The sequence below is a fragment of the Culex pipiens genome, chromosome 1 (genome assembly GCF_016801865.2).
Source record: "Culex pipiens pallens isolate TS chromosome 1, TS_CPP_V2, whole genome shotgun sequence".
Taxonomy (NCBI): domain Eukaryota; kingdom Metazoa; phylum Arthropoda; class Insecta; order Diptera; family Culicidae; genus Culex; species Culex pipiens.
In genome coordinates this window covers 33029107-33050091 of record NC_068937.1, presented here as the reverse complement: position 1 = coordinate 33050091, position 20985 = coordinate 33029107, and the positions used below count along the sequence as shown (strand labels likewise).

Here is a 20985-nt window from a genome sequence, read left to right as displayed (position 1 = left end):
TATGGAAGGTGTCTTTGTTTGGCGAAATAAAATTTGACAATCCATTTACTACTAGCAACATAAGCTTTATCTTATCAGGTCTATGAATTTGGTGAGCGAAATTACCCTCTAAAAAAATTTAATAATAGTGGAAACAGTCAAATATCTTTTTTCAAAGCATTGCAAAGTGTCAATTTTAAGCATTTTTGTTATAAAGTTAATATCTAGAACTTTTAAATTTTTCTTAGATATTTTTGTATTTATTATATATGATGATTTGTCTATGTATTTCTTATGTTAAAATGTCATTTGGCATCACTAGTTTGTCCATGTAAAGCTTTATAAAATTTTGCAGGCTGGTTATACAAAACAGGCATGCGAATTTAAAAAAAAAACTGTTCGATTTGGAATCTTGGCAAAATGTAGGTTATTACTAGGACCGAAAAATGGTACACGAAAAAACAATCTGATTTTTTTTATTTAACTTTTTGTCACTTTAAATTGAATTTCAAAAATATGCTTCTTTAATTTTTTTTGTCAATATGCTTCAAGGGACTAAAATGCAGCAAAACCTGGTACCGGTAGGCTGATATGATTAGAAACAAATTACTATTGGAAACATTCTGAACTTTTTTTCAAATTTTAAAAACCATTTCTAGATGCCAAATAAAATTTGAAATCGGAAATGACTCTAATTTTTGTTGTATAGTGCACCTTTTTAAGTTAGATTAAGGGTTGGATTAGATTAGATTGGATTGATAAAGTGCACCCTTTTTAAGTTGTAGGCATTGAAGTGAAAGTGAAATCGTTCGATTGCTTAGCTTTGTTTAATTTTAAAATACTTCATGAAGGAAAAGCACCCCTGCAACAAAAATTAAAACTGAAAAATTTCCTACAATTTTCGTTTTTTTACTTTGTTGATCACACTTCACAACTGATGATGAGATGCTGAAATGCCTATCAAAACTTTAATTTTGTGAATTTTTAAATTCACCATACTATTTAGAAGGTTATTTTGTACCTTTTGTCCTTCAGTAGATTTACTCGATTCATTAAGCACACGCAAACTCTGTTCCCAACTTTGAATTAATCAGCTGTTGAAAGGTAGTTCACATCTCAGTTTGGGATAATAACTTCACACAACTACCCGCGTAGGGGTAAATAACACGGGAATACCAATTTTTGGTATTACTTGGGCAAATAACAGAGACCAAAATGTGCCCTTGGTTGCCCAGTAATAGATGGTAAAAAACCATGAAATCATACCAAAGTCTTGTATGTGGAAGGGCACAACAATACCAAACCAAGGGTAAAATAATACCTCAAAATAAAACCATTTCAATACCAAGTTGAGGTCTTCTGGATTTTTGAACATTTCTTGAATACCAAAACTTGGTATTGCCATGGTTTTATTTTTAGGTATTCCCGCGCCCTTGGAAAATCAGATTTTGGTATTCCTGTGGTCTTCCAAATACATGATTTTGGTATGATTTCATGGTATTTTACCATCTATTACTGGGCAAACACCAGCACATTTTGGTCGCTGGTATTTGCACAAGTAATACAATGTTTAGTATTTTCAAGCCATTTTTTAGTGCAGCAGTTGTTAGTGAAAACACGGAAATGATCCATATGCAACAGCCAAATCTACTCACCTGATGATTCCATGTTGATCTTAGTGATATTCTTCACCACATCGAATTCATTCATGTGCTTGAAGTTCTCGAAGATTCTGAAAAATAACAAGATTGAAAAATAAGGATTGACATTCACCAAAATTGAATAATCTGTTGATTAACTCGTTTTTCAAAGTATTTGGTTATCCCGACTTAGAGAACTTTCAACGTTTTTTGCCTTTCTTACTAAAGAAAGGTATAGGTTTTACTTTAAGGCAGGACGTCATTTCCATCTTCGTAAATATGTCGATTCAGCATGAATTTTAATCGGAAAAATCGTCAAAAAATCACACTGCATCGATTTTTGACGCTTCGTCGCCAAGTCGACAAGTTGTCAAGTATTTTGTGGCTCGACTTATACTCATTTTGTAGTAGGTTGTCTACCGATGTTTCCTTCAATATGTAAGATATCGTAGCTTTTCGGTTTCTTTTGTCCTGTCCGTTTTTTGCATAACTGTCCAATGTTTATGCAAAAACCTTTGTGACATAGGACATTCATCCGGCTACAATCATTTTGTTGCCCGTGCGCTCCTAAAATCGCCTAAATGTAGACTTCATTTTTTCGTGATTTCGTAAGTTTATTTAACAGGGTTCATTGGATTCCAATAGGAGCTTTCTAAGCTTTTCATCGTTTATATCGTTTTCAAAGTGTTCAATGCTGGCGACTCCAATGGCTTTCTTCCTAGGGTTCTCGCGATTGAGTGTGTAGTGGTGTGGTTGTTAAAAATAGCTATCTCTGACTCTGTCACTCTCGTAGAAGCTGAATGGCTAGCTTCCCTGCACCGTGCGGCACACGCGGTTCACTTGTACCTCGGTTTTGCTTGGCTTGGTGCGCTGATACGATGAACCAAAACACCAACACAGTCACACAAAAGGGCTCGTACCGAAACTAGAAAAGTCAAAGTAGTTATGTCACAGACATAACCGGAATGGCGTAGACTACGTAAAGTTTTGATATGTTGACACAGAGTTTCCATTTCTTAATTTTGATGAATTAGCTAGATACTTGAAATACACTAACGGAATAAGATCGTGAACGCGAGATGGACCCCCCGACACCTAGTAAATTCAATCGGACCGTGTACGTACCGGTTGTTGAAACGGAATTTATATACGATTCGAATTGAATTCCGATAGAGTTGATTTTTACTAGAAAGAGATGGCAAATCTAATGCGAACAAAACCGCAGCTACCATGTAAACATACTTTGAATGAGTTGATGACCGATTCTTAGCGAAGCTACACCAAAATGTCACTTTTTTCAATTTTCAATGTAATTTTTTATATGAAAAAATTCATTTTAATTATGATCTAATAATTGCAATGTGCTTTAAATGCGTTTTCTTATCTGAAATGCCAAAAATATTGACCAAATAAGGTCTGCAAGTCATTGAATGGGAGAGGAGTTTTTTCATAAATCTGCTCCTTTCGTTGTCCCGTCACGAAAAGAAATGGCTGTCAAAAACTCAAATCTCAACCAAATCTTTCAGTTCAAGGAGCAAAAGATTCGTTTTTCAATTTGAGATAATGTGCCCAAGTGACAATTGAAATGCTTTATATTCTTATATGGTTTTAAAAAAGTTTTATTAAATGCAATAATGTTTTATAAAAACTTTTATCAAAGCAAACAGGTTTTCATCTCGCATAACCTTCAACATATTTTCAAGGTTTCTTCAAGACTTGATTAAGAATTCTGCTTAGAAGTTTTAATTCAGTTTTTAAGTTACACTTCGAGATTTCCTGAAGAATATATGGCGCAGCTTGAATACCTTGACGAAGTCTGCAATAAATCTTTTGCGTCTTAATAAGGAATTTGACCAAGCTTGTTGGATTTGAACTGTCACTTCAACTTATTCAGTTGTAGAACGAGAAATACAGTGCAAGGAGACGAATTACTTTGATCCAGCTTTTAAGTGCAGCTACAAGTGTTCTCTTAATAGAAAGTTTTCAAAAGTGTGCAAAAAATAATAAAAAGAATAAATTGGTGGTTTTGGTTGTGTTTTTTTTTTTTGCGAAAAGATTTTTAATTACCGTTTTTCAAGAATTTATTATTGGGAACTATTTGTGTATTTCAGAAATGGCGCCTGTGCAGTTGTTGCTTAGTATTATTTTTATGTTATGTTAAGTTATTTTTCGTAATTTATAATAACTGAACAAGGCGTTTCACACATTTTGTTTTGTGAGGTGTTTCTCGCAAACTTTTTATTGAAAACTTTTAAGGCTTGATCAGAACTGTATAAAGTGCTTATGGTTTACAATTAGAAATTGATATAACTTTGAATTCTACAAGTTTTCTTGTATAAAGCCATCAGGCTTTTATTTTGTGTATTGCTACGCGCTGTCATTTACAATTTGCTGGTGTTGTTTGAGTGAGTTAAGCACACGGGAGTGATAATTGCGCTGTTTTGTCGGATAAAGGGCATCCGGTAACCGATTAGTATGGACAGCTTCACGCAGATGGGGCGGGTCAAGTTTACGCTGGTAGATGAAGGTCAGGGGGTTTTCTTCAAGGACGTCGCATGTCTTCAGGAGACGAATCGGGAGATGATGGAATTTGTCGAATTGAAGGCACCGGATCGGCTAGGGCAAAGATTCCTAAAGGTGCTCTGCCTCTGGGTTCACCTGAGTGTGTTGGCGAAGGCGGAGGCCATCCAGGCGCAGGTTCATTCCTCAGCATGAACTGATCGCAATGTATCGAAATGATTGGCGGCCTAGGAGCAGCTCGTGTCTGAGATCTGTCCGAAGAGACCCGCATGCGGATTCCGTGCATAACCTACATTGACGAGGTGGACGCCACTTAACGCGCAACGCGACGGTGGATGTAGCTTCGGCGGATGTGTTATTCGAAGAAATAAATACCTTTGAAATGCAAGCGTATGTTTTTTCATTTGGTTATTTCCAAATTCAAGTTGTCCACCACCGATAGCGATCTTTTTGCAGCTGAGAAAACACGCATGCGCTGCGTCCTCGCCTTGTGCGATTTGCTCTTGATGAAAGCCATGATAAAACATTTTGGATCTGATTATAGCCGTTATGAAACTTTTATAAATCTCGTAAGTCTTGGCAAGTTTTGAGTCACTCTTGTTCAAGAAAGAATGGATTTGAAATAGATTTGAACAAGAACATTTATATTTCATGAACTTCGCCATGTTGCTGAAAGGTGCGAGCAGCCCAAAAGGAACAGCCATATTGAATTTGGGAGCAACAATATGCTAAATCATTGATTTTTTGAAAAAAATCTTAACTTTTTTTAGTGAATTGAAAGTGCGCATATTAGTTTTTCGAGCTATCTTTAAAAATTGGTCGATGAAATTATGTTGGCATAACTATCACGGTTCATTATATATTGAAACTCAACACATTTATATTAGTAACAATTATAATTTGACATCAAATAATTATTATCTGCCATCAGCTTTCTGTGTTTGCATGTAGGAATAATTGCTTTTAATCAAGAAAATTAGCAAACTATTTTGTCTGCCACGCAGGCTTTTCGGTTTCCTACAAATACAAAAATATAAATGCTTTATGTTCTGTTCTAGCATCCAAGAATGCGCACAGACTACGAGAAAACCTTTTTCCAAGCCAAGCAGTTTTATTCATGCTTTCAAGAGATCTATAGAGTTTTTATAAAACACACAATAAAACATTTATGTCTCACGATGCTCCTCAATAATACTCTGGACAACCTCCTAAAATGGTCCATTTTGGTTTTAATGTTGATTTAACTCGTTTTTAACTCAGCATGTAGGACTAAATGGCATTTCGTTGAAATTTACTTGAGAACTCTTCAGAATCTCTTTGAAACTATATCAAAACTAAAATTGTTACTTGGGTGTAGAAGAGCAAAAGTTTAAAAAAATCAATCTGGCAAAACTGTGTCGATTTTTTTGGTGTGCCTTTTAAAATTCCAGTTTAACGATGTTGTCCCGTCACGCTACATTTTCATTTCAGGAGAAGCACAGGTATAATATTGTTCATTATGCATGTCATTTCTATGTTGGAAAATCAATTATCTTTTCAAATATGTAATAACATTGGGGGGTTTCTTCTTTAATTGTGCCACCACGGCCAAAACGCTGAAAAAAACTTGGGATTTTTTTGAAAAGGAGCCGAAGAATCGGTCTGATAAATCTTTGACTAGACAACATCGAATGAAAGAAGGAAAGAGAAGAACGAAAAACGATTTTTTCGTGAACCGAAGTTTGGTAGCAGAATGAGGGGTAGGGAGAGGGGTTGGGGGCGAGAGCAGCCTCAGAAAGCTGTGCAATCCGTCACCCCCGAAGTCAATCGTGTCAATTCAATTAGAGGGAAGGAAGATATAAGCGTTTGACGGATGACGCAGTATTCCAGGGCCTTCGGCCCGAGTTTTTAGGAGTTGGGGGCGAGAGCAGCCTCAGAAAGCTGTGCAGACCGTCGCCCCCGAAAACCAAAATTTGTTCCTGAAATTTAAACTGTAATTCTCGATTAAATTTTCAAAAGGCCCTATCTGCATAGGAAACCCATGAGGGATAGGTTGTTTTGAAAATTTAATCTAGAATTATTCATTGCGCTGCCTCGCCCCGGGTGGGACGAGGGACGGGAAGTGAGGGAACTCCGAAGAGTTGGAAAGTTTAACAACTAGAATTTGGAAGTTTCACAACCATGGCTTGACCCACGAGAGGCAACTTTTCGGCGAGAAGGAGTAAGCGCGCGCCCCATCTTGTTGCTGCCTCGTCCCGGGTGGGACGATCCAAACGGTCCGGCCATCGAGAGGCAACTGGCTGACGGTGACGACGAGAAGGCGATGCGCACTTCTTTTCCAGTTCTGGTCCCTCTCTCCTGCTGCTGCTGCTGCCGGTCCGACGTCTGAGACGTGAATGATGGAATGGGCTCTGGCGCGCGTTCTTATAAATGATTTCGGCCCGCTACTTCTCCTCCTTTTTCGCGACCGACACTCGGTCGCGTTGCTCGGATGATTTTCCCCTCAAAATAGGTACTTGACATTCCCGTCCGTGAGTGGGAAGCGCTCATTTTGCTTGCAAAATCTCTGCATTTTGAAAACATTTTAAAACATTGAATTGTTGCAATAGTTAAACTATTTTGCCAACAATGAAAGTTTTATAGCAAATTGCTGAATAATTTTCGAATCGAATGGAACATAAATCGTGTCGATTCGATTAGAGGGAAGGAAGATATAAGCGTTTGACGGATGACGCAGTTAACCAGGGCCTTCGGCCCGGGTTTTTTGGAATGGCAACCCAGTACCTTCGACAAAGACGTAGTCTACGTCAATAGTCTACGTCAAAAGAGACGAAGGAATTTTAGCGAGCCGAATGGGGGGAGGGGTTGGGGGCGAGAGCAGCCTCAGAAAGCTGTGCATTCCGTCGCCCCCCCAGACCAAAATTTGTTCCTGAAATTTAAATTCAAATTAGCTCGCTGCCTCGTCCCGGGTGGAACGAGGGATGAGGGCAACTCTTTCAGCAGTTTGGAATTGGACACGACGCAATTCTTTCAGAAACGCTCGCCGCGAATGCGACGAGCTAGTTGTTGTTTCACAACCACGGCTTGACCCACGAGAGGCTCTTCAGCGGAAGGCAGCAGGCGCGCGCCTCATCTCGTTGATGCCTCGTCCCGGGTGGGACGAGGGACGGGGAGTGAGGCAACTCCGAACCACGGCAACCACGAAAGATCCAAACGGTCCGGCCATCGAGAGGCAACTGGCTGACGGTGACGTCGAGAAGGCGATGCGCGCTTCTTTTCCAGTTCTGGTCCCTCTCTCCTGCTGCGGCTGCTCTGGTCTCTCCTGCTGCCGCTGCTCTGGGCTGAGCTTTCCTGCTGCTGCTGCTGCCGGTCCGACGTCTGAGACGTGAATGATAGAATGGGCTGAGCGCGCGTTCTTATATATGATTTCGGTCTGCTACTTCCCCTCCTTTTTCGCGACCGACACTCGGTCGCGTTGCTCGGATGATTTTCCCCTCAAAATAGGTACTTGACATTCCCGTCCGTGAGTGGGAAGCGCTCATTTTGCTTGCAAAATCTGTGCATTTTGAAAACATTTTAAAACATTCAATTGTTTCAATAGTTAAACTATTTTGCCAACAATGAAAGTTTTATAGAAAATTGCTGAATAATTTTCGAATCGAATGGCACATAAATCGTGTCGATTCGATTAGAGGGAAGGAAGATATAAGGGTTTGACGGATGACGCAGTAATCCAGGGCCTTCGGCCCGGTTTTTTTGGAATGACACCCCAGTACCTTCGACAAAGACGTAAGTCTACGTCAAAACCAAAACCGCGGTGTGCGTTGTTGGGAACACAGAAAAAAAAAAATGATGGTAATATTCATCAGGAAATGGTGACAGATTTTGTGGCTAAAAAAATGATGAATTTTACCCCAGAAAATGATGAATTTTCATCAGTTTTTGATGAATATTCATCAGGTTCACATTTTTACAAATTTTTTATGTAATATTACTCAAAAAAAGAGGTAATATTCAACCTACCAAATTTTCAACATTCCAAAATTCAACTTTTTTTTTCTGTGAAGCTTGCTATGATCGCGTTTGTCATAAACGCTTGTTTGATTACAAACGTACAAACATATTGTACGATTAAAAATATTATTTTGGTGAAAATTGCGTTTTTTATTTCTTTTGGAAATCATATCATTCATAATACTCATAATATCATCATAATACTTTGCTTTCATCATAAGACTTTCTTTTGTGCTGACGTTATAAATAAACAAAGTCGATGTTATTAATTGAAAGAAGTTCTACCATTGTTATATTCTTTAGTAAGAAAGGCTCTTTCTCACCCCAGGTGGGATTAAATCGGGTTTCAAAAAAAATCTTAGTGGGTAAATAAAAAAAAATATGTAAATCAGCTTTAACATTTTTGGGTTTCCAGTGAATTAAAAATTAATTATCTCGTCAAAATTTATAAAAAAAATATTCCATAGTTTCAGAGGTATTTGATGAAAACTTTCAATACCAAAATAGGGGAAATATGCCCATTTTAATCACTCTAAGCCGTTCGACCAATTCTCATCACTTTTGCCGTTTTCTGCTGGTAAATCAACATTTTCAGATGTATCAACAACGGATAGTTGCTTGCTCACTTTTGTTTGAGCTACTTATTACTCTGGAACAGTCAAAAGCACTTTTAAAAAGCTGTAATTCATGAACAAAGTGCTGATAGGCCGATAATAGAAACAGGCTGAGAAAGGGTATAGTTCCCCTAATACCAAAATGTGGCATCCTGACATAGAAAATTTTCCACGATTTCAAGTCATTTCTTTAGGGGGTATGTCAAAAATTTTTGAAATCAAGTTTGAAATTTCCGGTTTTCAATGAAGGCATTTGCTTTGAGACATAACTTTAGCGCAAAATTAATTATTTTGTGAAAATTGGTCAAAATTTTCCCATAGTTTCAGAGGAATTTGATAAAATACTGTAATACCAAAAGAATACCAAAATGTGGTGTTCGACCATTGACAAATTCTGCAATTTTGCAATATCAAAACAATACCTTAAATTGGTATGATACCACATTTTGCTCTTGCATAATCCTTAAGACAAATTTTAAAGGGCCCAGGAATACCAAAATTTGGTATTGATACCAGAGAAAGGTATTATTACGCATTTCCCTTGTTATTTACCCATGCTCGGGTAATGCTTAAACAACGAAATAAATGAAATGAAAAATTAACCAAGTTGTAGTTGAAAATTTTCCCGAAGTTAGTAAAAGAAATGCAGATTTTCATCTAAGTATCTCTGCATTTTTCAAAATTTATCCTAAAACCCCGAGGTAATAGAAAAAACTTGAGTAAATAATCAAGGTGAGATTTAACAAATCGACTTTGCTTTGTATTTGATTTTCAAAAATGTGTCCACGTTGTTTATAAATGGTCCCGAGAACAATTCTCTACCAAAATCAGAAATGGATTTTATTTGTATTTTTTCATTTGGCTCCAACTTTGTGGGGGCCTTCCCTATGACCAAAGAAGCTATTTTGTGTCATTGGTTCACCCATATAAGTCTCCATACAATTTTGGTTGCTGTCCATACAAAAATGGTACTTAGATTTTCAAAAATCTGTAACTTTTGAGTGAATTTTCTGATCAATTTGGTGGTGTCTTCGGCAAAGTTGTAGGTATTGTTGAGGACTATTGAGAAATAAATAGGTACACGGAAAACAAATTGGCGTATTTTTTATTAACTTTTTTTTCCACAAAAACTCAGTTTCTGAATTTATGTATTTTTTTGAAAAAAAAACATTGTATGATTTCAATTTTTTCCAGAAATCACTACTTTTAAAAAAAATTATAACTCTACGGCAGATTTTTTAACCATACTTCTCTATGGCTCAAAAGTTTCGGGGTTTGGTCCCCTAAAACAAATAAATAAATCTCGAAAATCAAAAAATACGTATTTTGGGAAACTGAGTTTTCGTGGATAAAAAGTTATTTAGCCCTCTACAACCCAACCCCGCCTATAGAAGGGATGAAGGGTTGGAAGTTTAACTTGTTTTATGTAACTTTGTCAATGTTTTTTAAAAATGAAATTTGTTTAGGGGTCATCTTTGGCTGTGTTTTTTACTAACATTTCCTATATTTTAAGTAAAAAGAAGTATGCTGTAATTTTTGTAGTGTCCCAGACTATGCCTCTACGCATTATACGCAAAACAATAGATAGGCAAAATGTAATGATAGGAGGTGGTAGAATAAGCCAAATACTACAAAAAACAAACATGAACTAAACAAGATATAACGTCATGATTCGAAATCCGGACACTTAGTAGCACATCATTTTCGTTATAGCTGACAAAAAATCATGTAATAAGTTGGAAATGAAGAAATATCATCAGGATGTAGTATAAACAGTCAGTTTTAATAGAATGCATGCAAAATATGTCTTTTCTAACAATTTTCCATCAGAATTTGCAAATTAAAATGCCTTGTTGTGCTTCGAATCCCGATAAAAGCTGATTCGAAATCCGGACACTTTTGCTTCGAATTCCGGACACTCGTTTTTGCTAATGAATCGCACAAATTTGGACTGAAATATTAGTGAATGGCATTCTTTAGGTCTCAAATAAGCTGTTAACATCAAAACAATCGATATTTTCTATAAAAATTTGCTAGAATTTAAGGAAATCAAAACCATAAATTTCTGCTTTGCCTTCCCGGTGCTTCGGACTCCTATGAAATATTTCACGTGAAATGTTTCGAATTTTTGGTAATCTTATAATTTTATTTTATTTAATTGTTTTGACATTAACAACAGCGTTCAAACAAACTTTAAATGAGAGTTGATGTTAGAATTCATCAAATAACACAGTTTTGACATTCATAATGCGAATTTATATCCAAATAATTGATAAAACAAGATGAGGTGTCCGGGTTTCGAAGCGTCCGGGAATTCGAATCATGACGTTATGCAAACTAAAATACTAACAATGGAACAAGAAAAACATAAAACAAGAGAAGTAAAGTTTTTCGTAGAACAAAAGTTGCTCAAAATGACCTCCTAAACATGGGAAAAATAGAAATCTTCGAAAAAAAAAATTGGCCAGAAGAGGGTTCAAAAACCGGCATTTTTTTTCGTGTACCTATTTTTTCGCAATAGTCCTCAACAATACCTACAACTTTGTCGAATTGGTGTCTTTCTTGATCAGAAAATTCACTCAAAAGTTACAGATTTTTGAATATCTACTTACCATTTTTGTATGGACAGCTGCCAAAAATTGTATGGAGACTTATATGGGTGAACCAATGACACAAAATAGCTTCTTTGGTCATAGGGGAGGCCCCCACAAAGTTTGAGACAAATAAAAAGAATACAAAAAATAAAAATGGTCGAAATTGGCCGATTTGGTAAAGAATTGCTCCCAAACGGATTTGTGATCGATTTGATGCCTTCGGCAAAATAGCTTGTTATGATTAGGACTTTTTCGAAAAAAAATGATGCACGGAAAAAATACGATTTTTTATATAGCATTATCTTAAAAAGTTGAATTCCCAAAGTACATTTTTTTTAATTTTCGGTATTTTTTTTTGCTTTAGGGGACTTAAAAAAATATTTCGAAAATTTTAAAATTTTATCTGAACGTTTACATTGAGGAAAATTAAAAAAAGCTTGCTTTGATTGAAATTAGTTTTATTGGAAAGATCACAAAATTTCACAAAAGTATCATTTTTCAACATTGAAAATCGAACCGATAGCAGTACCTCAGAATCATGAGATTTTTTGATGTTTAGTTTAAAAGTTAAATTTTGAAGTGATGTCTCGATTTTTTTTCATTCAATTTTTTTGAGGAAATAGCCTAAGATGTAACAAAAAGACTCACGAAAAATGTAGGATGGTATGTCCTCGGGTATGTCTCTCCTAAAAAAATAGAAAAATCATTTACTAAAACTGTTTTTTTGAAAAGTGGTCTAAACGTCAAAATTTTCAATAACTGTACCGCTTGTGGGTTGTTGCCGAGGTACCGTGGCCGAGAGGTTACGGGTTTCGCCTTGTAAGCGGAAGGGAATGGGTAGGGCTAGTGATTTTTCACGGCTCGAAAATGAAATTTCGCGGCATGTCAATTGCAAAACATTGGAATTTCACGGCAATTTCACGGTACTCGCCAATCTGCTTGAAATAAATGCAAAAATTTGTTAAAAATTGTTAAAATTTGTTTAAAGAAAAGTTACTTTGAAAATAAACAATAGTTCAAAAAGCAAATTACAGCTCCTTGACAAAAAATATTCATTGAAAGTTTTGTATGAGTTCAATGTTGTCTAGTTTTCATCTGTAAGACTTTAAAATTTAAATATCAAAATAATTTGCTAAAATCTCTCCAAACAAAATCCATTCTTAATTCACCAAAAGAAGAATAAGAATATTTGATTATTTTGAATAAGTTTAGGCAGAGCTATAACAGTTTTTGCATCATTTGGTATGAATAATAATGAAATAAATTAAAACATTTATAACTACTTTAAAACTTGTTTATCATTATTTTACTAAATTCAACAGAGATTGATAAATAAAATAGCTAAACAAGTTTTGCATTTTCTTTTATTGAATTTCACATTGGTAAGTTACAATCAATGGTCACATCGCTGTAAATTTACATGTGAAAATCAGCATTTTGATAAAGATTTTGTATGATTACTATCTTCAAAAAATTAGATCAAAATTAACCATACAATATTTTTTAATTTATTTTATCAACTGCTTCCAAAATGCTCGTCTTGTGATTAGTTTCAATTTAAAAATCTAATTTTCAAACACTGGGGAGCAATTTTTAAGTGTTTTTTTCAAATTTTGTGGCATTTTTCGGTATTGACCAGATTTCACGGTCAAGGGCGAATTTCACGGATTACGCGGCTTCCGTGAAATCACGAAAAATCACTAGCCCTAGTGATGGGTTCGATTCCTGTCTGGCTCGACAAGTCAGATCCCTTCAAAGAGTAAATCTGCTCACTGGGAATACTGACTGTCTAAGTGATAACAGTTCAATTGTTAGAAAATTAACGTGCTGTTTCATGCATTGTTCTTCTTGTCCCAACGGGTTGTTTGCTTTGCCCCAATAGTTGAGTAGAACGTTAATTTAAAATCAATTTTTTATGGTGCAAAACAGGACTTGATTAAATTGACGGGGCAAAGGTACGCACTTCATTTTTTCAGAGTAATTTCCTGTTGCTCAAGATACAAGCGGATTTAGGTCAATTCTAGTAACACGTTTTGAAGCCAAATCTGAAATATTCAATGGTCACCGGTGACAGAATGACTGTCATTAGGTGCGTAGCTTACTCTAATAACTCCTGAAAATCCTTTAAGGGTGCACAGCAACCAAGGAAGTTGTTGTCTTCTTATTCCAAAATTGTCAAACTTACGGACCCAATCCTGCAAGAATCTGATTGAAAAAATGGTCAAACTATGTTGTAAATAACTACGAAGACAGTAATTTAGGGGATGAATAAAAAATTATATCGATAGTTCCCGTAGTAACGTCATGATTCGAAATCCGGACACTTAGTAGCACATCATTTTCGTTATAGCTGACAAAAAATCATGTAATAAGTTGGAAATGAAGAAATATCATCAGGATGTAGTATAAACAGTCAGTTTTAATAGAATGCATGCAAAATATGTCTTTTCTAACAATTTTCCATCAGAATTTGCAAATTAAAATGCCTTGTTGTGCTTCGAATCCCGGACACTGATAAAAGCTGATTCGAAATCCGGACACTTTTGCTTCGAATTCCGTACACTCGTTTTTGCTAATGAATCGCACAAATTTGGACTGAAATATTAGTGAATGGCATTCTTTAGGTCTCAAATAAGCTGTTAACATCAAAACAATCGATATTTTCTATAAAAATTTGCTAGAATTTAAGGAAATCAAAACCATAAATTTCTGCTTTGCCTTCCCGGTGCTTCGGACTCCTATGAAATATTTCACGTGAAATGTTTCGAATTTTTGGTAATCTTATAATTTTATTTTATTTAATTGTTTTGACATTAACTACAGCGTTCAAACAAACTTTAAATGAGAGTTGATGTTAGAATTCATCAAATAACACAGTTTTGACATTCATAATGCGAATTTATATCCAAATAATTGATAAAACAAGATGAGGTGTCCGGGTTTCGAAGCGTCCGGGAATTCGAATCATGACGTTATTGTAGATACTAAAATGTCTGTAGCAGAAATCTGGGTGCAAAAGCTTTGGTTGATGTGTACCGTTAAATTAGAATTTATATTGAAAACCCTGGACTAGTTGCTGATATACTGAAGTATTTAAAAACTAAAGCAATCATTATTCGACTTTTTGCAATTGATATTTAATGCTTTGTTGGTTACATTGGACTTAAAATTAAAAAAATAATTGAATTGTATCTCATCAACAGCATCACTTCCGCACCCAAATGCCAACCCATCAATTCTGATCTGGACCATCATCAACGTTTCCATCACGTTTCATCACGCACGCAGTCGAACAGAACCGCCGGCAAACTCACCTAGATCAAACCTAACGAACCGCTTCATAACGCTCCGCTTCATAACGCTCCGCTCGCGATGGATCTTCCGATAATGTCCCAGGTGGAGAGCATCGCCCAGCGCTTTGCGTCGTTGAAATCTTCCGTTGGTCCGGAAGGTGACGGCGTGGAAGCTGTGGCGCCGGTCAAGAAACTCAGCGGTTTGGAAGATCCCAACAACAACAGCAATTGTGAGGTTCGCGGGAAGACTGCTCTGGACGTCGAGGACGAGGGACAACCACCGTACGAGATCCGTCCGTTTTACGATGGGAAGAGCATTTTTGTGACCGGTGGAACGGGCTTTTTGGGCAAGGTTCTGATCGAGAAGCTGCTGAGGAGTTGCGATGGCGTCAGGAACATCTACGTGCTGCTCCGCCCGAAGCGGGGTTTGACCAGTGAGCAGCGCTATCGGGAGTTTGTGAAGCATCCGGTGTTTGATCGGCTGAGGGTGAAGATGCCCTTTGTGCTGGACAAGATGGTTTGCATTGGTGGTGACATTACGTTACCGCTATTGGGACTGTCCGAGAAGGATCGCCAGCTGCTGGTGGAGAACGTGAACATCGTGTTCCACGTGGCCGCAACGGTTCGGTTCAACGAGGGACTGAAGGAGGCTGCCGTGCTGAACGCCATCGGGACGCAGCAGATTCTGGAGTTGTGCGTCAAGATGTTCCACTTGCAGGTAAGCTACACCTTCTACCCGGTATGATCACCAACTCACCTCACCCCCTTATATTCCAGAGCGTAGTCCACGTCTCGACCGCCTACAGCAATCCGAACAGGAAGGTCGTCGACGAGGTGGTCTACCAGCCGACGATGAACGCCGAGTCGTTCATCCAGTGCGTCAACATCCTGCCGGGGGATGTGATCAACGCGCTGTCCGGCAAGCTGCAGGGAACGCACCCGAACACGTACACGTTGACCAAGTCCATCGCGGAGCAGCTGGTGTCGGAGTACAGCAACCAGCTGCCCATCTGCATCGTGCGGCCGTCCATCGTGACGGGGGCGCTGCGGGAGCCGTTCCCAGGGTGGATCGATAACGTGTACGGGATTACAGGTAGGGTGTGGTTTGAAAATGATCATGGTACTGGCGCAGAGTAACCCAGAGTGACCAGTCCGAAGAAAATTCATTTCATTTTTTGGCTCCATAAGGTTTGCTGGTAGCAGGCGTGCGATGTACCACAAAGTTGAACCAAAAATCAAGAGGCAGTGGTAATTACTCTGTGGTACTGGTACGGGTTGAATTTCATAAGAATAATCCTCCTCCTAATTTCCATGTTGACGAATTTGAAAACGTTTGTTGTTTTCGTAATCAATGATATTTTTTTAGAAATTGGATACAATGTTGTCAATTTTGTAAACATGTGCTTCGTATCGTGATTTTATTTTAACGAATTTCGATATCATAAGTTTTACGGATTCGCTTACATGATTTTTACATTAATGAACTAGCGAGACTGAGAATAGTCGATGGATCACTCCCTCAACCTTAAAATATCTTTGTTATGCCAAACTAATGGTTAAACGAGTTTTTATGAATTTACAAACGATCATTAGTGATGAAAATTGTTATGAATTTTTTTGGTGAAATTAGCTTTAGAATAACGATTTATTTTATTTTCAATCATGAAGAATGAAGAATATGTTTTGGCAAGTTTAGGATTTGCTTGAATTATATGTTCAAAATAGGGATTTCGGCTTTTAATAAGGGCTGACATTTTAACCTGCTTAAGAGCGAGTCCACGAGCAAAGCATACCCATCTCGCATCGACCTCACCAATCTGCCTGAAATTTTCAGGGGTTGTTTGTACATATAAAACTAGCATCTGGCCAAAATATGAGCACTCTAGGTCAACGGGAAGTGGGGCAAATCGGGACACAAAGTTTGAAGGTTCAAAAACGTCAAAAATCTTAAAAATGCTATAACTTTGGCAAAATTCAATATAATTTCAAAATTCAAAATGCATCTGAAAGGGCTTAAAAAATGCAACAAAATGCAGGGTAGAGCATCCCGATTGGTTAAATCTAAAGGGAGTTATTGGCATTTTAGTGAAAAAATAGCATAATTTTCAAACTCAAATAAAAAAGTGTTCCATCCAGATATCAACTCGGTTCGACCTGCAGCTTGTAGGGGACATCTGGGACTACCATCTGAGACTAAGAACGCTTTGGGTAAGGCAGTTTAACATATTAAATAGACACTTTTACTTTTTGTGAATTTTTTGGTTGTACATTTTTGCTCGGGGGACCCCTTAGATCCCATTTTCTGGTGATAATTTTATCATATTCGTGTTCCTGAGACAATTTCACAATAGAAACATGCATCAAAATGTTTATTTTCATCTATTTTAACCCTTTAAAAAATGAAAGTTAAAAAAATTAAGAAGCTGCTTTTTTTCTGGTGTCATCTAGTATCCTTGGAAACGAACTTGATTTTCAATAAATGTGAATCGAAGATTTTTATTAACTTTCATTTTTTAAAGGTTTAAAACAAACGAAAATAAACATTTTGATGCATGTTTCTATTGTGAAATTGTCTCAGGAACACGAATATGATAAAATTATCACCAGAAAATGGGATCTAAGGGGTCCCCCGAGCAAAAATGTACAACCAAAAAATTCACAAAAAGTAAAAGTGTCTATTTAATATGTTAAACTGCCTTACCCAAAGCGTTCTTAGTCTCAGATGGTAGTCCCAGATGTCCCCTACAAGCTGCAGGTCGAACCGAGTTGATATCTGGATGGAACACTTTTTTATTTGAGTTTGAAAATTATGCTATTTTTTCACTAAAATGCCAATAACTCCCTTTAGATTTAACCAATCGGGATGCTCTACCCTGCATTTTGTTGCATTTTTTAAGCCCTTTCAGATGCATTTTGAATTTTGAAATTATATTGAATTTTGCCAAAGTTATAGCATTTTTAAGATTTTTGACGTTTTTGAACCTTCAAACTTTGTGTCCCGATTTGCCCCACTTCCCGTTGACCTAGAGTGCTCATATTTTGGCCAGATGCTAGTTTTATATGTACAAACAACCCCTGAAAATTTCAGGCAGATTGGTGAGATCCAAACGACGTCCCATACAAAGGGGTATGCCCTGTTCGTGGACTCGCTCTTAAGATGTTAGGGTCTTTTTTAGACCCAGATGGCTTTGCTGTGACTTCAAAACTCATAGACTAGAAAAATAATGATGATTTTTCCAGACTTTTTAAAATAAACATTTTGCAACTGGAAGTAACCTTCAGCGCCCTCTTGGATGGGCGCTAAAATAATTACGTTTAAGGTGTTTTAACAAAAAATGGGTTCTATTTGACCCCAGAATTAAAAATGATGCATTTGAATTTTGCGTGTGGCACATTATAAGGTGTTACGTCGATTCCGTTTTGCCGCACGATTGTTTTATACCTAGATGACAATTTGATCTCTTCCTTGGTACCCGGAACCTGTTCCGGAGTGGTCAAATACGGCTTTCTACTGGTTCCAAAGCGCATGGATTTTATATCTTTCATTTGCGTCCAAAAAAAACAAAAATCGGTTGCAAAATGATTTTTTTATCTTTAATTCTGGGGTCAAAAAACACCTTAAAACTTTAAGTTTTTTTTTATATATTCCAGGAAGGTTAAATTTTCGCTTCTTTTACAATAAAATAGCCGTAATTTAAACATAATTTAGTTTTGCCCCTGATATTTCAAAAAATTCTGGCTGGCAAAAAATATAAAATAGGCTGATAATGACCTAAAGTTTGAAAATTCGGAATCGATGCCGTTCAAAAAAGCATACCTTACCCGCAGCTCTGGAAACAAAAACTTAGGAGAGGGTACACAGATAAATGGTAATAGTCATCAGAGAAGGGTAATAGATTTAGTTTAAAAAAGTGTAATATTACACCACGAACTGGTGATTTTTTATCAGTTTCTGATGATTTTTTTGCAGGTTCACATTTGTGCACATTTTTTTAGGTTTAATTTCAAAGTAACAAATAGCTCAAATAAACGTGAGCAAGCAACTTTCCATTATTGACGTTTCCAAAAATGTTGATTTAATAGCGGAAAACTGCAAAAGTGATGAGAATTGGTCGAACGGCTTAGTGTGATTAAAATGGGTATATTTCCCCTATGTGATTGATGCCTTCCTCACAATACCTTTACCAACCAAAAATGGGTAATACGAGTGGTTTGGACACAAATTGCCAGATTAGCCAGACAGGGTAGCCAGATCTTCAATGTTTGGTCTTTCAATTCCCTTTCCAACGTTGGGTTGAATGATGGATCCGGACATCATTTACATACATTTAAGTGAGATCCGGCTTCAAAAAAGTACATAAATATCCCTTAAGTGGTCATAACTCGAGACAGGGATGCCAGATCTTCAATTTTTTGGGCTCGTTGGAAAAAAATGATGTTGACATTATAGTTTTCGGCCACCATTGCTAGTACCAACCACTCGTGTCTTCCTTTTAACTTCAAGGAATTCGCCGTCCTGGGCACCTAAGTGTTTGAGTACGGCATTTTTTTTACCTTTCATTAGCATACACTATCGAAATAAGTACTTTTTAATATATTTTTTAATTTTTATTTAGTACCATGCGTCTTTATTAGTATTAAAAAAAAATATTTTTTCTGAAAAACGCGATTTTCACCGATAGAATATATTGAATCGAACATATTCTTCAACAGGAAGGTGAAACACAACTTTCTACGTATAAATCTCCCAAAATGGAATCTTTAAAAAATCTGTTACTTATTTATTGCTGGATTTGAAGGTTTCTAGTAATGCTGTTGGGATCATGTTAGACTGCATTGGTTAACTTACCTGCATCCCACATGGCCAAGAACCACTTTATCATGACCTCATAAATTGCATGTAGTTAGGATAACGATTTGTGTCCTACTTCCAGGTATCATGATGGAGATCGGACGCGGCACAATCAGCAGTATCATGTGCGACCAAAAGTGCGTCATGGACGTCATTCCGGTGGACATCGTGTGCAACACCCTGATCGCAGCCGCCTGGGAAAACGCCATGACCATGTGAGTTGAGGCTTCTTACGATCCTTCATCAAATTTTTGAGGACCTTTTCTCCCTTCCAGCTCCAACCCGATTCGCGTCTACAACTGCACCTCCGGCTCGGTCAACCCCATCAAGTGGTACAAGTACGGCGAAATCACACAAAAGTACGCCGTCAAGAACCCCACCAAGTACGTGATGCTCTACCCGGGCTTCCAGTACCGCACGAACCGCGTCGTCCACAAGATCGTCGAGCTGTTTCTGCACTTCCTGCCGGCGTACTTCTTCGATCTGATTCTGCGCGCCCAGGGCTCGAAGCCGATCATGGCGAAGATCGCCAAGCGCTTCCAGAAGGCGGCGGACACGGGTGAGTTCTTCGCGATGCACGAGTGGACCTTTGAGGTGCCGAACTTGAAGCGGCTGACGCGGAAGGTTCACGGCGCACGGGATGGGGCTGAGTTTGATATGGACATGGCCGGCATGAGCTGGGACGCGTACCTGGAGCAGTACATGCTCGGCATCCGGAAGTACGTGCTGAAGGACGACCTGGACAGCATGGAGCAGGCGCGGAGCAAGCTGCGGAAGCTGTACTGGATCAAGCGGCTGCTGCAGGTCGGGGTGCTGTTTCTGCTGTACCAGTTGTGCGTGAAGAGGTGGTTGTTTTGAGGGGGTTGGTCATCATCGTGTTGGGTAAGAGATGGATGTGTGTGTTTCTTATTGTGTTTGAAACATTTTTATTGTTTGCGATTATATAGCTAAGTGTTAGAGTTATGTACCTTACTTAAGGTTAGACTTATTTGCGTACACTATGGCTGTATTGTATGGCAGAATCGAATTTAATCATAAAATACACGTTTTCATATTATTAGTTTGAGACAATAAACTAACCAAGAATGTTAAACTTGTTTTATTTGATCTAGTGGTAACGAAGACCTAAGAAAAAAAAAATCAAAACTATTTTGAATAACTCATAACTTTTTATTTTTGGTTTTTTGAAGGAAATAGTGAATTAATTGTAAAATATTTCTTTTTGTTTAGACCACACTGATCAAACTTGTAAGTATGTCGCAGTACATATGATCGAAACTGCGACGAATATCTCTATAAAAAAACTCATTATCATTTCCCAATGTCTACAAAAGCTTACATCAGTAAACAGATTAATGGGATGTTAAAAGCTGTTAAAAGAATGCATTATTAAGGCTAGTTAAAGACCCTAAACTGCTCTGTATAACTTAGAAGCCGGATTGAAATGGAAATAATAAAAAATAAATTTGGATAATCGAATCACGATAAAAACATTTTTTT

General features: G+C 37.4%; 1 protein-coding gene across 1 annotated transcript; it reads left to right on the top strand.

Moving 5' to 3' along the window:
• Positions 1–14687: 14687 nt before the first annotated feature.
• On the top strand, positions 14688–20651 carry LOC120429179 (putative fatty acyl-CoA reductase CG5065). The gene is made up of 4 exons (XM_039594392.2): positions 14688–15351; positions 15411–15726; positions 19568–19700; positions 19761–20651. Exons 1-4 carry the CDS (start codon positions 14713–14715, stop codon positions 20341–20343), a joined length of 1671 nt encoding a protein of 556 aa, XP_039450326.1. The 5' UTR covers positions 14688–14712; the 3' UTR covers positions 20344–20651.
• Positions 20652–20985: the final 334 nt, after the last annotated feature.

What these genes read in the sequence shown, in the direction of transcription:
- LOC120429179 (XM_039594392.2), top strand. Translation starts at nt 14,713, where the DNA reads ATGGATCTTCCGATAATGTCCCAGGTGGAGAGCATCGCCCAGCGCTTT. An exon ending in TCAAGATGTTCCACTTGCAG is followed by an intron (nt 15,352 to 15,410) that starts GTAAGCTACACC and finishes CTTATATTCCAG; the next exon opens with AGCGTAGTCCACGTCTCGAC. An exon ending in TGGGAAAACGCCATGACCAT is followed by an intron (nt 19,701 to 19,760) that starts GTGAGTTGAGGC and finishes TCTCCCTTCCAG; the next exon opens with CTCCAACCCGATTCGCGTCT.